Source organism: Lissotriton vulgaris, chromosome 4_1 (genome assembly GCF_964263255.1).
Source record: "Lissotriton vulgaris chromosome 4_1, aLisVul1.2, whole genome shotgun sequence".
Taxonomy (NCBI): domain Eukaryota; kingdom Metazoa; phylum Chordata; class Amphibia; order Caudata; family Salamandridae; genus Lissotriton; species Lissotriton vulgaris.
Window position 1 is genome coordinate 1356814609 of NC_141691.1, and position 18687 is coordinate 1356833295.

At 47.6% G+C, this 18687-nt stretch overlaps 1 protein-coding gene across 1 annotated transcript in view; it reads left to right on the top strand.

The window, feature by feature from the left end:
* The window catches only part of DLGAP1 (DLG associated protein 1), a 621409-nt gene that overhangs the window by 517784 nt on the left and 84938 nt on the right, over nt 1-18687 (top strand). Inside the window, exon 7 of the mRNA XM_086965589.1 lies at nt 16271-16695. Coding sequence (XP_086821715.1) covers nt 16271-16695 — 425 coding nt within the window. The remainder of the gene's footprint in view (nt 1-16270; nt 16696-18687) is intronic.

Sequence of the window (18687 nt, forward strand, 5' to 3'; positions counted from 1 at the left end):
CATTGGGTGCGTAAACACAGCAAACGTTTAGGTCCCTCCCCCCCCAGAGTGCCCGAGATGGCCACATAGCGCCCCTCTGGATCCACCACTGTATTCGTGACCTGGAAGGGAACCCCAGCTCTGATCCAGATTAGCGCCCCCCTGGCATACGCGGAGTACGTAGTGCAAAAGACCTGCCCCCTCCACCTACGCTGTAGCGCCGCCCCTTCCGCCTTGTTCAGATGGGTCTCTTGCAGCAGCGCCATTTGTACCCCTCTACGCACTAAATAAGCGTGGACTTTGTGTCGCCTAGACATGGTGTGAAGCCCCCGCACGTTCCAAGTAATACATTTCACAGTAGCAACATCAGCCATTGTCCCATATTGTTCGTGCAAAGTCTCCCCATCCGGGTCCCAACAAAGAAAGAGCAACAATCAACCCAGCACTGATGGCGGCCATTTTCCCCAACCAAAACTCAACAACCCCAATTCGACCCAAACTCCTGCCCACCCTCCCCAGAACAGGACCCAAATAGCACCATCTAGTTCCCATCCAAACCATACCTTCAAAAACCCCCCTATCCCCGACTAATCCTGCGGTCGCCACCGTAGGAAGGCCTTAAGGGCCAGGTGCGGGCTGGACGTTGGCAGTGGGCCCTCGATGCTCCGGCTACCAGGACTAAAGCAAGCCCAAAACATTAAAAGAACCCTTGGGGCACGAGCAGGGCACCCCACCCCCTCTTCCCCAATATTCATGATCGATCACCAACCCCCGCCACCCCCGCTTCGGGCCCCCACCCAAATGGATGCAGCTCACCCCGTCAACCCTGTCCATCCAGAAGGTCCTCCACTGAATTCGGCGTGATCACCGGCGTGTGGACGCTATCAGTTACCGACTCCTCCGAGTCCGTTGGTACACCCTCGTCGCCAGGGTCCGCTTCCTCTTCGATGGTACCGTCTCGTGAGCCAGACAGCACAGATAACACCTCCAGCACTCCCTTCCGTTCCGTCGACGTCTCCGCAGTCGAGGGACCACTCGACCGGCCCCGGCGACTCCGAATCCTTTTGGACCGCCGTCGCTGTCCAGGCTCCACTGCCAGCCGAGATGAGGAGCCAAAGCCATCTTTCCCGGCTCTATAGAGTTCGAGCCAGTTACAGACCTCCTCCGGGGTATCAAAGAATTGAGTCTTGTCGTCGACAATTATACGGAGCCTTGCAGGGAATAGGAGCGAGTATTGGATGCCCTCGCTCCGGAGCTCGCGCTTGACCGCCAGGAATGAGAACCGCCTGCGTTGGGTCTCATAGGTGTAGTCCGGGAAAATGTTCACCTGGCTGTTCGCCACCTTGAAGGGGCCATTATGTCTGGCGGCATTGAGGATGAGGTCTCTGTCCCGAAAGTGCAGTAACCGTGCCACCACCGGTCGCGGGGCGCGGCCCTGTTGTGGCGGTCTCGCTGGAACTCTATGTGCTCGCTCCAGGGTGTAGAAGGAGGATAGACCCTCGGGGGCCACCGTGTCTCGGAGCCAGGTTTCCAAGTAGGCCACCATGTCGTCATCCTCAATCTTCTCCGGCAGGCCCACCACTCGAATGTTGTTTTGCCTGTTACGGCCTTCCGCGTCTTCCGCTCTCCGCTCCAGGGCAGTAATCCGGGACAGGGCATCCTTCATTGTCGCGGCCAAAGTTCGCTGTGCCGGCTCCAAGGTTTTAATCGAGCCCTCCACGTCTTTGACCCTATCCGAAAGTTTGCCGTGATCCGCTCTGAGGAGGCCCAAACTCGTCGCCACCTGGGCAATGTCTTGTTGGAGGGCCGAGCGCGTGGTCGCAATCGCCTCCAGAACACGGTCAAATTGTTGCTGCAATGGTGCGCCACCAGAGCTCTCCGGGTTCACATGTTCCTCTTTGTCCGGGGCCTCCGAATCTGAGGCGGCTGGGGTAGTCCCCTTGGCTCCCCTCGGTTTCCCCATGTCGCAGGAGTCACACAGTGTGGGGCCAGGCAGGGGCGCCACCAAGTGCGGTCGTCGGCTATGTTTCTCCCGGTTGTTGGTCTTCGGGCCAAGGGCCGACGAATTCCGTCTCCAGGGCCTACCGGATCTCCACTGCTTCGGCCCCCGCCACCACCCTGTTGTCGGAGGGCACTGAGGAGGAGGCGGAGACAATCAGCGCCAGGTCTGGCAGGCCCGTTTGGCTGATGAGGGTCTGGAGCGAGGGTCACCAACACCACCGGAGACTCTGTGGCGCCAAGGGGCTGTGCCTCCCATAGGAGTGTGTCGATCGGGGAGACGCAGCCAAGTGTGGGTTAGGGGGTCGGCACCGAGGCTGGGGCCGCCCGGCATCCGTGGGTCGGGGTCCACTACAGTGAGGGCACCCGACCATCTAGGCGCGATCTCCCCTGCCAAAGTCCAAGCAGATCGATATCTAGACCATCATATCACGGGGAGATGAAAAGGTGGAGGGTGCGCTGTAGGTAGCGATGCTCCTCCAGTCTAAAGGTCCTGACCAAGGGGACAAAGAGGTCCGGGCGCCATGTTGGGTCGCACTCCGCAGATCCACAAACTCCGATTTTCGGTCGGATCAAAGAACGATCGAGGTGCGCCAGGTGCCTCGGCAGGTCCCAGTCGGTCCAATCGATAGTTCGCGGGGAGAAGGGTGCCCCGCGGCCTCCGATTTACAGGATAATCCCGGGCTCAGTCCCGGAGCCGAGCTCTCAGGCGACCATCGCCATCGGCGTCCAAGCCACGCCCCCCACCTTTAAGAACTTGTTATGAGCAAACAATCTCCTGCTGTTCCAAGAGAGCTCAATGGTCAAATGTAAATGCATTCCTGTTGCTATGTTTCCTTTTAAAAGTTACTGCTTTATGGCTCGCGCTGCTGTCTTGCATTAGTTGCTCAGTCTTCGTTGGGCGCCTGATGCATGAGGACATGCTGCGTGTGGGCGCCTTATTTATTACCTTGTACTTCAAGAAATAAATGCTGTAGTTATCTCCACTTGGCTTCCGAAGGCTCTATGTAACATTTGGTGATGATTTATCAAGAAATGTGAGACTATTGAGTTTTTGGAGCCTACAGCATACTCCAGATAACCCACGCTATCATTGGTATCATTTTACTTGTCAGGGGAGTTACCCGGGTAACATTATTGCAAGTTTAACGTTCTTCTCTGTATGCCTCAGTGCAGATCATTTCTCAAACCACCTGCACTTTGATGTTACTGTTATCTCAAGCCTGTGGTCTATTAAATAATGTTTATATTTATATATAGTACTACTCTGCCCACAGGGGTATCGGTGCACTTAACAGTGCACATGGATAATAACTAACCATCCAAAGCTAAATACGTCAAGGGCAGAGATTATGACCTGCAGACAATGGCAAAAATACCACCCTACCACCATATGGCTTAAGGAACTTGAGGCGCCTCCAACAACATTGAGAAAAGTTAGAAACCTAGGGATAGCTATGGATTCCGATCTATCCTTGATACCACTTGTTAAAAACATCACAAAGAGTGCCTTCTATACAATGAAAACACTACAGCACAAACTCTGAAACACCTTGCATACCACCATAAACTGAAAGATACTCTCACATTCATAATCTCCAAGCTTGACTATGCCGACAGCATATGCCTTGAAGCACCCGCATTTATCATATGCAAAATACACCTCATCCACAGTGGTGCTACAAGTCTTATTCTCCACCTTCACCCAAGAGAACACCTGACTTCTGCCTGCAATCCATGGACGTCATTTAGGAGTCATCAGGGGTTGCATCTGCGACCCCTGGCTTGCCCCTTGTAATCCCTGGCACTGCATTTCGATCCCTGGCTTTAGAGGTGGCAAACTCACTGCCAGGAACACATAGGCTGGTCTTCCTTATGGAGGTCTCTCGGTTGGGGCTCCATTTCCCCTGTTTTTTGTCAATTGTTTATTACACTAATTGTGAATAATGATAATGCTGCGTTATTCACTATTAGTGTAATAAAGAATGGAATAAAATTTGCTGGAATATGACACCCCCCAGCAGCTGAGGTAAGTTCAAAATACTTTTAGATTTATGTTATGTGCGTGCTTGTGGGTGAGAGTGTGTTTATGTGAGAGAGACTGTGTACATGTGTGCGTGTGAGGGAGTGAAGGTAAAGGTCAAATGGTGTGTGATGTCACTTACTCTACCCCTGGTATTTAGATGTATTGACATTAATGCTGCAATCTCTCCACTGGTTAGCTATAGCTACAAGGGCAATGTTCAAGGCACTCTACATTGTCCACAGAGTCTCTCAGGGAAAACGATTGCTATGCTATAAGTTGCATTTAAGCAATATGAACAAAACAAAACACTACGAACCAGGCTTGCGTCACTTATCATCATACCCCTTAACCATAAGAAATCTATTAAAGGCACTGATTTTGCACTACAAGCTGCCAAGTTCTGTAACTCATTACCAGCCAGTAGAAGCATCCAGTAACGAATACACTTCCAAACACAGTTGATAAATATTTCCAAGATTACAACACCACCTAATGTCCTGGCAACAGAGCCCAGAAAGACAGTCACACCCTGGAGTGCAATCCTCAGATTCCATTCCACAGATTGGAAACAACCCAAGCAGCAAACTGCTTCCAATATGCAGGTAAGCTGAGAAGGACTGACCAATCAATCAATCAAAGACATTTATAGAGCGCGCTACATACCCGTGGGGTCTCAAGGCGCTGGGGGGGGGGGGGTGGGTGCCGCTACTGCTCGAACAGCCAGGTCTTCAGCTTCTTCCTGAAGGAGAGGTGGTCTTGGGTCAGGCGCAGGTCGGTCGGGAGGGAGTTCCAGGTCTTGGCGGCCAGGTAGGAGAAGGACCTTCCTCCTGTAGTCGCTCTTCGGATGCGGGGGACGTCGGCGAGGGCGTGGTTGGCTGATCGGAGGAGGCGTTTGGGAGCGTAGAAGTTGACTCGGCTGTTGAGGTAGCTCGGGCCTTGGTCGTGTAGGGCTTTGTGTGCGTGGGTGAGGAGGCGGAAGGTGATTCTTTTGTTGACGGGGAGCCAGTGGAGGTCTCTCAGATGTCCGGAGATGTGGCTGGTTCGTGGGATGTCGAGGATGAGTCTGGCTGAGGCGTTCTGGATCTGCTGGAGTCTCTTCTGGAGCTTGGCGGTGGTACTGGCGTAGAGGGCGTTGCCGTAGTCCAGTCGGCTGGTGACGAGGGCCTGGGTGACGGTCTTCCTGGTCTCGGTGGGGATCCACCAGAAGATCTTCCGTAGCATGCGGAGGATGTTGAAGCATGCCAATGAGACGTTGTTGACTTGCCTGGTCATGGAGAGGGAGGAGTCCAGGATGAAGCCCAGGTTGCGTGCATGGTCTGTCGGTTTGGGTGCGGTGCCCAGGGCGGGAGGCCACCAGGAGTCGTCCCAGGCGGAGGGTGAGGGCATGTGAGGGCACTGACCTATGGCTCACCGTGGCATAATATAGTTATGTAATTTCATATATAGATAGTTTGGCCCAAAGTAATACAAAGACCACAATATTCATCTGTCATCAGCCATTTGTAATGCATACCTCTTATATTCACATATGACATATCTTCTTTGAGAGTTGCCCATCACCAGCAAAGTACAGGAAAAAAACAGGCATCCTCGCCAAATGAATAAGCATGGAATAACTGACGCGATCTGTCACACACTGCTGGACAATTTAGAGTTCTTTATTATAGTCCACCACTGCAGGTCCCAAATATCAATACACTCTGACCACTTCTTTACATCTCATAGTGACACTTAACTGCAGAAAGGTAGTAAAAAAATGCTCATCCCACCAGATCTCAACTTCTCTCTCCCTCCAACCATGACAACTCAGGCCACATCCATACACAACATGTCAGACTGAACAACCCAGTGCAGTAACTACAGGCCCGGACTGGCCGTTGCGGGCACCGGGCAATTCCCCGGTGCGCCGCAAGGATGGGGGCGGTTTTGGACCCCTGAGGGGCCGATTTTGTTACTGGGCCGTTTTAGCAGCATAGCTGCAAAATCGGCCCTGTAACAAAATCGGCCGAAAACCGGCCCTGACAAACAGCTCGGCGGCATCCCCAACCCCCCGTAGAGGGGAGGAGGGGGCTGGCCGGGCACTTTGCCAGGGCCGGTTTTGGTTCCCAGCCTGGCCCTGAGTAACTAGCTAAGTAGACTATAATCATAAGAAATACCATAAAGAGGCCTGGAGAGCTTTTCAAAGCTGCCAGCACACTGAAAATAATATAACTGTGCGGCTGTCTCTTACACCTCTTCATCCACCACACTGCTATGCGCTGCATCCAATAACATGAAAACCGCACCTCAGTCATTTTTTTGTCATCATATACCATGGCATCTGCAAACTCAGGCTACCACACAATTATTATCTAGCCCCAGCCTGCTGCATTTGCATTGGCCCTACCGCACCGACCTGAGCCTAGTGGCCCCCCTCACATTGCAGCGCCTGGGTGTAATCATAGGACAACATGTTCAGCGGGCTCTGGTACCAACATACCTCTCCACCTGTAGAAATCGGCCCATATCCTATTCAGCCCACCAGACATGCCCTCAGAATCCAACCGGTAGGTCCAATGCACCGCTTTTAGACAGTCTGTTGTAGAGGGAGGCAGTGGATCATTCCAACACTTGCAGATCTGCCTTCTGGCTAGGATTAACTCAGTAGATCTTTCTCACGGCTTGGAAACAGTACCCACACAGGATCTTAAAACAAAGACAGCACCATTCCAACCACACAACTCACATGCTGTAGCTAGCTAAACATGTAGGTAAGTGCTTCAGTGCCACTCATATGAGTAGTAAGCACTATATAAATGCTGAAATACAATGCAAAACAATACAATACAATGCATATTTTCCATGCTTTCAGAGGAACCTCTTTCTGCATTTAAGGCAGAATGCATTTAAGGCAGAATGAGAGATTTTGTCAGTTTGGTATGAGAGCAAACACATTAGTGTACTGTGAGTGTATTAACTATTGCAAACATAGTTCAAGCCAGCATTAGTGAGATATTATTTATTTTCGTTGGGGTTTTACCTAGTGCAAAGTGTTAACTTGTACCTTGAATTTCTAATACAGCAAAACTAAATACCCCTGTATTGTAACTGTTGTTATTTAAAGTGCTCTAACATGTTGTACTGTAATACTCTAGCAAAATTAATTTATTTAAGGGAGTTCGTAAATAAGACTCCAAGTCGTGTCTTCTACTTCTTTGGCCTCTCCCGCAGAAAACTGGGCTTAAGGACAATTTCCATCTGGGGGGGCTTAACAGGGCACACTAAAAACTGCAAGTATGGGCATTCAGAGATATAGCCTGTCCCTTCGCTAGGCAAGACCGTCCATCGCTGTTAAGCTTCCACCAGTCCTGTCAAGGCTCACCTCCTGCCCATGCTGTTGGGGATGAAGTGTTTTATGCAGAGGACCAGTGGCGCCATGTCCCACATCGTCACAGTTCCAGACAGTCTATTGAAAATAAATCCTGACATTATTGTTTGATATGTATTTATTGCAGTGTTATGGTTGAATTGTTACAATTTCATATCTGAGATAAGTGGGCGGCCATTTCTACTTCCAACGTGACCACCACCATTCATGCCAGCACTGCATTGTGTCCCTTGATGAAGTGAGATTGCACTCTAGTTGTTATCTAATTAAGTAGGACTGACACAACTGCCTCCAGGGAATCAAGAATGAAAATGAGTGAGGCAGCGAGCAAGGTGGTGACGTCCATGTTTGAGCCCTCTCTAGATGCCTGTCAGTGCACCCATTCTTCAGTGCCACAATATAAATCCATACCTCACACCTAACTCAGAGGCCTCCCAAAACCCACCTCTTCTACAATGTGATCTAGCCTTCCTGGAAGGCTGCTCTTCTGAGAGAATTAAGAATCATCAACCACTTTCTGGCGATTACCCATGTAGATGCCAGCCTCTAAAGCGCCTAGTGCTGAAGGCACATGGGCCTAACCACCAAATGCAGTAGTAGTGCCTTTGAGCCAGTCAGTGCACAGATTGGGAAAGACTATATATTGGATTCTTTCTCAACCCCATTTTAGGCGAGCGTTGGTGCCTTTCTTATTAACACCTGTAGTATTCAAAATCCTCAATGAAGAACTACAAATAGCCCCAAGTGTTTTTTTTCTGCCCTTGGTGGCCTTTTCTTCTTATGGAGACACCTGACACTTTTCATGTTTATATTAAGTGCACGGTTGGCTACTGAAAGGAGTAGATCTTTCTTTGGTCAATCAAGAAAAAAACAGAGGCATCCTCCCAGCAATCAGTTTGTGACTGGGAGAGCAGTACCGGGAAGGAGAGCACTTAAAATTCAGGCCCGTATGCTCCCATCAGCCAAGGGAAAGAGGTGACAATACGCATAACTTCTTCTCATTGATGTCCAGGGGCAACAGGGACCTATGGATGGCCCACTTGGTGGGGCTCCAAGGAGAAGCTCCTAACTCCTCCTCATCTGAGAATGCTAGGATATTCTACAATGCCGGTATGGAATGTGCAATGTAGAATGTTGATCTAGAAGGAGCGGCCCTGAAGTCAGCAGAGAGGGCATTCTAGAGCAGTGGGCCACAAGTGGATGGAATGCAAAGTGATTTTAGGACAGATGGGAGGGGAAGGTTAGCAGAGCATAGTGACTGGGCTGGAGGGTTGGGGGAGATTGAGTCAGCAAGCTAGGAAGGGTGTAGGTCATGTATTTCCTTTTAAATCATCTTGAGAAGCTCGAACTCTGCTGTGTAGATGGTAAATAGGCAACCTGCCTGTCCCAGTTATTGAAGGTGGAGTGATTGCACCAGAAATTATAAACTACACAACTAACAAATCTCCACTTTCTGGGCTGACATTTGTGTATGGGCCCCAATGGGATTTCATATAGCTGTCACCTCGGTTCATCAAATGATGATCCATTGATTATTCTATGGCTTCAGAGGAAACCACAAAAATGACCTCAAACGTTTATTCCTTTTCCTTAAGAACACATGAAGCAGTTCATTTTTTATATCCAAAAAGATTCTAAAAAAAAGAATACTTAAGTTCTTTCCCAACTCTTATACTTGCATTCAGGCACACCCATCCATTCACTCTCTATGTATGTCAACCCACAAAGCCTCACATCTTCATTCTACGGCACTGAATTGGACTGTTCCCATGAGGAACAGGGTCAGTACTGATTTGCATATGGCAGGTCTCTGACTAGAGTGGTACAGTGGGTGAAAAACGAGGGATTGGATACCACCCAGGGTGATTGACAGTGGCTCAGGATGCTTGCAAGCACTCTGCCCATCATCTTTTTGTTTGATTGGAGGATAACTAACAGAGGTGGATGTAGAAACATTCCCAATTAGGTACGCTTGAGTGGCCAACATTGTCAAATGCAACAGACAAGTCAAGGAGAATGAGGCTAGATGAGGAGTGATACCAGTGAGCAAAGAGCTGGCCAAGACAAGCTTGTGGAAGAATAATCATTCAAGAATTTTCTAGAAAATGTGTGGCGAGAAAGACAGTACAAGTTGATGGGCGGGGGGTCAAGCATTCAGAATGCAGAAGGAGAGATCGAAAGGCTGAGAAAGAGAGCTGTGGGAGCTTGGGGCCATATGTACAAGGGAACTGCCCCACCGGAACATCACTTTTACCAACATTCCGGTGGCGCAATGCCCTGCTCCAAATTTACAACACCACTTTGTAAATATGGTACCCTTTCACGCAGGTATCTGCATGAAAGGGGCGTGCAATCGGTGTTGCTGTGGGTGTCCACTGCTAAACCCATTATTTTTTTATGCTGGCCCAGATTTACAAGGATCTGTAAGTCTGAGACAGCGTAAAAAATTAACGCCGTGCAAAAGCAGGTGTTAGAATGGCACAACGAGAAGAAATACTTTTTTTTTCCTCGTTTTTGCTTTTTCTATGTGTGCTGCATTTTGCAACACACATAGTAAGAGCAAAATACCATTAATGATTGTTTATGTGCAGGAAGGTACCCCTTCCTGCACATAAACAATCATTAAATAATGACGATTTGCTACTTCTATGTGTGCTGCAAAATGCAGCATTCATAGAAGTAGCAAATTGCCATTATAGATTGTTTATGTGCAGGAAGGGACACCTTCCTGCACATAAACAATCATCCCTGCAACGCAGGGACCCTTGCACTATGGCACAAGGGTGTCTGTATCGGCGCTAGGCAGCTGTTTTTAGCACCAGAATTTGGGAAAACACAGGGGTGTGCCATATTTTTGTAAATACGATTCATCTCTGTGTTTTGGAAATAGCACAGCGCAGCACTTCAAAATTTGCCGCAGCACTGCACCATTTCCTTATACATATAGCCCCCAAGGCAATAGCTAAGGTGCAGGAGAAGTGAGCAATTTTTAGAATTATAAGAATATGGCATGTAGATGTACACAAAATAATCTGAAATCGGCCTAATACAAGAGTAAAGGAACAATTAGGAAAGTGGTAAGAATTGTTCTAATGCTGTTGATCTTTGAGTGGAGGTGTGCAGTAAAGTCCTTAGCAGAATGGTTAGATGCTGTTAAAGTAGTTTGGCGGGGACCGTAGGAGTTTAAAAACAAACTCATTGTACAGGTCAAGCAACAGAAAGTGCCTTCTGGCACCAAGGAAATAACAATAACTATTAGCCTCTATCTCCACCCCCAACTCAGCATAAATGAACAGCAAAACAGCAAATATATATATTTTGGAAATGCATTTCTGTTTCTCTGAAATATTACCGTATCTGTTTCTTTAAATACACACAGCTCACCCACAATATTTATTTTTCGTTTTTGCTAAATAAAGTTAATTCTCTCCAGACGTCAGTGTGGCATATACTTAAATCATAAACATTTCGTTATGAAATACTAGCTTTTCATTCCTTTAAAACAAATATTAATATGGGCAGACGTAATAAGTGCAGTCATTTAAATCAAGCACTCATATTTACCCTTGACTGACATGACCAGATACACCCTCTGACGCCACTGTGCCATCTCACATGTGAAGGATGCCCACCTGGTGCCATATTTAGCTACCTAGGACCATATTGCACAAGGCACCCCTGGTTGCAACAAGTGTGTGTGTGTGTCTGTTGTCTGTGCCCTCAGAACGCTATGTATTATAGAACATGCCATAGATGCAGTCCCTTTTGTAATATGGATTGCACCAGTGGACGATGTTCATCAGGGCATTCACAAGGGGCAGTCACTCATTTACATGCATGCATGGACCCATGCAAATGAGGCAACTTTTCAGTTGTGTCTGCACACATATTACAGATGCAGGTGCAATAGCAAAGAATCTGTCAAATAATTTGCACACAGTGCGCTTCCTGTTTTTCTCAGCATGACGGGTGTGCCCAGTGGTAGGTCCCATTCTAGCGATGCCATAGGCTCAAGCTGCATCCCACTCACAAGGTCCACATAGGCTACACCCGATCTGGGGGTGTTTGTGGTTCTGGTCAGAAGGAGCCTGGCTGGCCTACCCGTACAGGCTAGACTGTATTAGAGAGGAACCAAGGTTAATTGAAATATGGCGGTTCCTGTTTCAGGTGTCAAAGTGGGCAAACCATGGACCGGATTGTGGTCCAGCATTGTTGCCAGTGGCTGAGATAAAGTCATGCAATCGACCCATCACTTTTTTGTTTTCCACATTGATGCTGTTGCACAGTCAGTGCACCCCCCCTGAAGTCATTCCCTGGGAGGGGATCATGGATGGCACAGAGGCCCCGCAGGCATCCCCATGAAGATGGTTGTAGTAACACAATGTTCCCGCTTACAGGGGACTTCCATTCTCCATCTGCGCAGGCAGTCTGCCCCTAGTCAAAGCCTTATTGCATATCCCTAATACCCATCACACAGTCAGAAACTTGCAGCACAGACATGCTCACAATGAAAGGCGCCCCTGCCTTCCCCAGCACCATTACTCTCCTGTAGGTGACTGGCACATTCACAGTGCTCCTCTCTTTGGGAGTGCCATACAAAAGGGCTTATTACTGACTAGGGGCTGGGAGAATCTTCCATGGGTCTGTTCATTCAAATGCCTTGGTGCCAGGCCTTCTTTGTGCTCTGTAGGGACAGAGCTGAATCATACAGTTCTCTTACTCCAGAGCACAGAGCACTTAAGCACCCAAAGAAGCATACAGCCCTCTAAGAATGACAGACTGGACCGTCTGGCGATGACAACAGCCCAATGGAATGGCTGAATTAGTAGAGGCAGGGACAGAAGAAGCGAAAGTCAAAGTCGCAACTTCTATCGCTCACCATCGTCTCAACCAGACCTACCACTACTCCCCCTTATGAGGCTAGGACTTGTGGAGCTGCTGGCTGGGTTGAGCTTCTGTCAGTGCGTAGGGTGAGACATTTCCTTATCCTAAGCACTTACGAAACTACCATATTTGGGCAGTGCGTCCTTGCCTCAACACACCCCATGCACACTGACTGCACATTTTGGTTTGGAGCAAAATTGAAGGTACCCCACAATCTTACATACAGAGTATGCGTATATGTAAGAGTTTTATTCCATATGTAGGGGCCCTGGGAAAAGGGGGTGCAACCACTCGTTTTGGGACCTGTAGACCTCTCCATAGGCAGGGATGTGTTTTGCCTGTGTCCCAGCTCTAAGCAATGTTGTGGCACTATCCAAACCTGCACACACAAACAGTAATAGCTTAGAAATGGCATTTCTGACTGACGCAGTGAGCATGCGCTTCTCCATGTGCAAATACGCACTATACTTTCACTGTCCATATTACGACCTGTAACAAGTACAGTGCCTTTTATTGGATCAATGTTTCAAACCAAGGTGGCCGTGTGTCTGGGATGTAAATAAGATAGGTTAAGTGTTTCAGCTGGTAGTGTTCTAAATGACCTTACAGTTCTCTAAATGTCCATTCAGTTCTATTGTATTGTATTGTGTGGTTAAGTATATTGCAGTGCTTTGCATACCCTTCCTGAGGCCTAAATCGAATCTGGATTCTTCAGCATGTACTATGTGTGTATCATTTATAAAGCATCTCATTTCAACCAAGTGTCTTGTAGAGCGCGACTACTCACCCGTAAGGGTCTCAAGGAGCTGGGGTGGTGGAGAGACTGCTGATCCATCGGATGCGCTGTGGTTCTTTCGAAGAGTACTAGAGTGCTCTGACTTACATTGAATTCCTGGGCACCTGTCGGGTGCATTTTTGTAAGGCTATTTGTTGCAGTTAGATCTATTTGGGGAAAAATGCATTGTTGCGTTAAGTTTCATGGAATAATGTAAAGACACAAGCATGCGGAACTCATCACTGTTGGGTCGCAATCGTAATACGAGTGATACGCAGTTTCAGCGAGTTAAACCAGTGATTCCATTGCGGATGGCTGTGGGGTGGGTGCAAATCCTCCTATAGTTTTGGCAACTACATATTGGTGTTCTTAACAAAGCACTCTGTCACATTAAGGTCTAGAGAAATAGTCTTTTATTCTGTGTAGCCCGCTATTGCATAACCAGGCTCCACTTACTGCGCTGGTGATCCGTGCAGAGTCTTCAGACTGCTTTAAACAATGTCATTTATTTGAGGGGTTGAATCTTGTTTTCAGGAAAAACTATGTTTTTATTGCTTTTCTGATTTTGAGATGGTTGTCGATTGTCCTTATTTTGGCCGATACTGTGTTCCATAGCTTGCATGCCTGTACCGAGAACAAGCTACCACCTCTCTGGGTTCTTCTGAAAGGTGAAATCATTATTACTGGAGCATCTCTTGATCTGAGGTTTTGCTTTTGCTGTTTTAGGAAAATGGTCCAGTGCCTTATATTGTATTGTGGGTAAAGCAAAGGGCTGTGACATATGAGTAGCCAGGGCTGGGCTTTAGGAACCGGGATCATGTAGTGAAGTCTACTCAGGCTAAGGTCTTGTCTGGCGACAGTATTATGTACTTTAAATAAGAATTTGTTAATTAGCATTTTATAAGCCCAAAGTAGAATTCTTGGCGTAATTTAGTCTTGACAGTGCACATGAGGTCAAGGCTTGTTGCCCTGTGGGGATAGCACAAATAGGGGAGATATCAGTCGTAGAACTCTCATGATGTGGAAGGATCTTTTCATCACATTGTTGGTCTGACTTTCGAGAGACAGTTTGAAATTATTGGTCATACCCAGGTTATTTACTTCTGTTAATGAGGTGGTAGGAGATCCAATTTCCACTGGTCAGGCTTTTTTGGGTCATAGTTTTTCTACAATCCACAATTAGTTTCTTGCTTTTATTATGGCTTAGTGCCAGATGATTTTGTACCATCCAAGTGTCAACTGACTGGAGGCATTCTGGTAATCTGTCCGGATACCCCTTGGTCGGATGGTTTTTTCCGGTTAAGTGTAATCTGAGTGTCACTGGCATAGTTGTAGCAAATTAGTTAACATGGTTTATTAGCTTTAAGGAATGGAGTAAGGTATGTATCGAAAAAAAAAATAGTAGTGTGGCTCACCGGTTAGAGCAGGCAGACCCTGAAGCAGAGGTCAGACCCGGGACCAGGGTTCAATTCCCGACGCGGCAGGGTCTTGAGCTCAAATGTCCATGGACTCGATAATTCCCACTTCGGTGTCTGACCTAATCATGGGTTCACACTCTGCAACTCTGGGCATTAAGCTTGCTTAATCTCCTAATCTCCACAACGGGCCCCCCCCCCCGCGGCGGGATGCCTGGCTTTCACCTTGGGGATGCCCTGTAGGGGCTATCTCACAGGGAAAAGCCAGGATGGGTTCCCAAGGCAAGCGCGGAGATACCCCTTCGGGGGTCGAGTCTGGCGCTATATAAGAAACATAATAATAATAATAATAGTTATTGGTACTACATATTGTATGACTGTTAACAACAGCAACGGAGGTAGTTGCTCAAGCTGTGTTCTTTCATTGGTGTAGGACTATTTCGTATTTACTGCAGTGCTTTGTTTCATTGTACAGTTTAGTATTTTAAGAAATAGTTGATGGTTTACATTGTCAAACGCCGCTGAATGGTTCACTAGCAGTAGGAGAGCGACTCGGTCAGAGTCTTTGGTGTTCTTGAGATCATCCCAAATAGCGAAAAGTCCTGATTCAGTGCCTCTTCTAGACTGAATCCTGTCTGTTGGCCAGAGAAAAATATGTTTTTCTGTCTGAATGTGAAAGCAGGATGAATGTAGATTTTTCAATAAGTTTTCCTAGAAACGATGCGTTAAATATAGGTCTGTAATTGGTTGAGTCCCTAGGTCCTGTCTTTGCTTTTTCAGGATTCAGATGTTTTTGTTTGCTGGGGAATTTGCCAGAAGACTATGATTCTTTATTGCTCATCTGGCCAGCATGGTTGTAGAGGTAGCTATGAGTATATATGGTGCGCAAGGGTCAGCACCGTAGCCGGTGGTACGAAGTGGCATAATTAGATCTGTTTTTTCTTGTATGGATGGTTATGCATAATTTGGTGTAAATATTGCATTGTTCTTGATCGGTCCTGATTTATATTGTTATGTTGTTAGTGTCTGTTTTCGTTTGGCAGTAGGCCTCAAGTGTTGTAGTTTTGTTAGCCAACTGCCCCTCAATTGAGTTGCAGAGTTTTGGGAAGTGATTGGTGTGGCCTTGCATCCAATCTGGTTGTTGAAATTCAGAAATTAATTTGAATACTTCTGTTATTGAGTTGGCTTCATTTGAAATGATTGGGAGAAGTGAGTTTTCTTGGCTTTTTTAATGGATGCCTTAGAGATTCTGTGTTATCTATGTGTTTCTTTTTTATCAACTTCGTTATGTGTTTTTCCTTTTCCTCCACTGTTCTTCGAGCATTCTTATTTTCATTTTTGGTCATTTATATCCGAATTGAGCCAACCTACTTCCTCGCCTGGTTGGCTTTGCCTTGAAACACTGAAGACCCCGATCAGCACTGTTGGAATTGATTAACAAGTATCAGTGCAACATCAGGATGTGTTTCCTTTTTTGGGCTTCTTCGTCCTACGATCTTTGCCATGTTTGCATCTAGAATATTCCTGCACACACAGTCTGTGATGTATCATCTTGTAATATTGTTCACCTCAAAGGCATATTATCTATCTGAGCTTCACTGATTCAGATGGAAATTTAATGCAATTGAAACATTGTCATGTTGAGTACCACGTAATTAATATTTTTGATCAGTGGTTATTTGTAATCGCAGCACTGTAATCGCAGCACTTTTGTTCGTTCATAGCTCAAGCTAAAATACTTCTGTTTCACTGACCAAAATTGATGATTGCAGGTCTTTCTATACAGCATCTATTCTCTATAACTTCTCGTTTCTATTATTTCCAAGGATTCGCAGGTTGACGCGATCGAACAGCGTCACCGCCGCAGTGCAAGCAAATATGGAGCGCCGCGAGCAGTTCGCCAGCCCGGTGGACTCATTTGACAGAGACAATCTATACTGTGGCCAAGTGTCGCGACAGCACTCGCGGGATGGCAGCTCTTCCACTGTTAGCATCCAGGGGTCAGGGAACCATTATCACGCCTGCGCAGTGGACGATGACTTTGACGCAGATTTTGACCCTTCCATTTTGCCCCCTCCGGACCCATGGATTGACTCCATTACCGAGGATCCGCTGGAGGCCGTTCAGCGGTCTGTGTGCCACAGAGACGGGCACTGGTTTCTAAAGCTTCTGCAGGCAGAAAAAGATCGCATGGAAGGCTGGTGTCAACAGATGGAGCGGGAAGAACAGGAAAACCACCTGCCTGATGACAGTAAGTGCCTGGAGCAACAGGCAAGATAACCGCCACATGTCAACACAGTATATGATCTTTGGCTGTATGTGTGAATAATCAAATGTGTAGTTTTATCAACCAATTTTTGGAAGCAATTAATCAGTGGTCCTTGTGAAGGAGTGGAGCCTTTAAAAGTTTGATAATTCTGGTGCAGAGTCTGTCCCGTGATGCCAGGCCTTCCTCTGAAAAGTGGGCAGTAATGGGCCAGATACAGATGCATTTTAAGACACTGCCTGTGGGAGGTCAACATGACCGCTGCACTATCCTTTCATGTCATCTAGGAGCAGTATTTCTGGGAAAGCTAGAAAAAAAGGTTTCGTTTTCTGTCAACCAGTTTCTAGCAGTTGGATCATGACATCGGAAAGATGGTCTCACAGTGCTGCTGTGGAATAACGCCGCCTGTCATAATATAGCCTTATAGCCCGCCGTCGCGGGCTATATCGGCTATTAAAGGCCCGCTGAATCGTTAAAGGCCCGAGCCGAAGGCGAGGGACTTTAACGAGACAGCGGGACTTTAATTGCCGGTATAGCCCTGCTACGAAGGGCTATAAGGCTATTAGAACATTCTGCCACTAGAGGGCAGAATGTTCTAACAAATTAAACAAAGGGCTCTCGAAGCTCGAGGGGATACAAATCCCCTGGAGCTACGAGAAGCCTTTGTAGAACATTGGAATGTTGCTCTGCGGGCCTTTACCGGCCCGTAGAAGCAGGGAGCACTCCATTGTCTGCAATGGAGCTCCCAACATTCCAAGGTTCTAATATTAGTTAATGAAAAATCATGAAATTAGTCAGAGGAAAGGAGGGGGTAAGAAATGGATAAGGAAGTGGAGGCACCAAGGCTTTAAGTGGGGCAAGTCCCTCCGGCTATTAGACCCAGCACAAATTTAAAATGAACCTTGAAAGCTGTCACTGTCGGGCCCTATATTCACGTCTCTCACTTTCCAGGAAATGCACTTTTTACCTTTCACTCGTTTTACTTAATGTTGCATTCCCTAACAGTGTTGTTCTTTCCAGCATCTTTTTTTCTCTAATTGTTTTAGTGCAGCATATTACTCTTAAATAGTGTGTACAGTGATCTGAGTCGCCTCCAGGTGACTGAGTATCTTGTTTGTGGGAGGGTATTTATAATGGGCTGAAGTCAAGGCAAGTTTCTCACAGTGCTCGTCAGTGATTGATAAAGGTGTTCAGAACACATGATCATACAATCTTTGGCCCATCTGGAGAGCACGCAGAGCGATAGTCATGCGTGCCAATCAGAGCCGGAGTGGGAACTGAAACCGGCCCTGGCAAACTGCTCGGCAGACCCCCCTGTGTGGTAGGGCTGGCACGGTGAGCTGTTTGCTAGGGCTGGTTTCAGACAGGGGTGGCTCTAGGCTCATGGCGGCCCTGGGCAGAGAGCGTAGGTTGGGGGCCCCAAAAGAGGGGGTCCAGGTGGGGCGGGCCCCCCGGAGCTCAGGAGGGGGGGTCAGGGTGTTAGGAAGTGGAACAGAGCCACCAAATCCCTGCCAGGGGCCACCACGCAAATATGTATCCATCCTCAGAGGATTATTATATTAAGGATATATATTTTGGCGTGGAGGCCCCTGGGGTTTGGTGGCCCTGTGCAGGTGCACAGCTTGCACATGCCTAAGGCCGCCCCTGTTTCAGACGATATTACTGACCCCGGTAACAAAAACGGCCCCCAAGGGCCCCAAAGCCGGCCCCCACCCAGGCGGCCCACCGGGGAAACGCACGTGCCTGTTACGGTCAGTCTGGCCCTGGTGCCAATGGTGTTTGAATTGCTATCCAAAATGTGTGAAAAAAGTGCATAGATGTCAAAATATTGACAGGGCAAAAGTAAAACACTGAGCTTACAAGTGAGTGGATGTGATGTGTGCCTGGGGGATATAGCGCAGTGAAGGAGACACAGAGTAGTACATGCAGTAGCGATGAGGCGTGAGATATGCAGAAGAAGGATTTCAACAAGTTGTG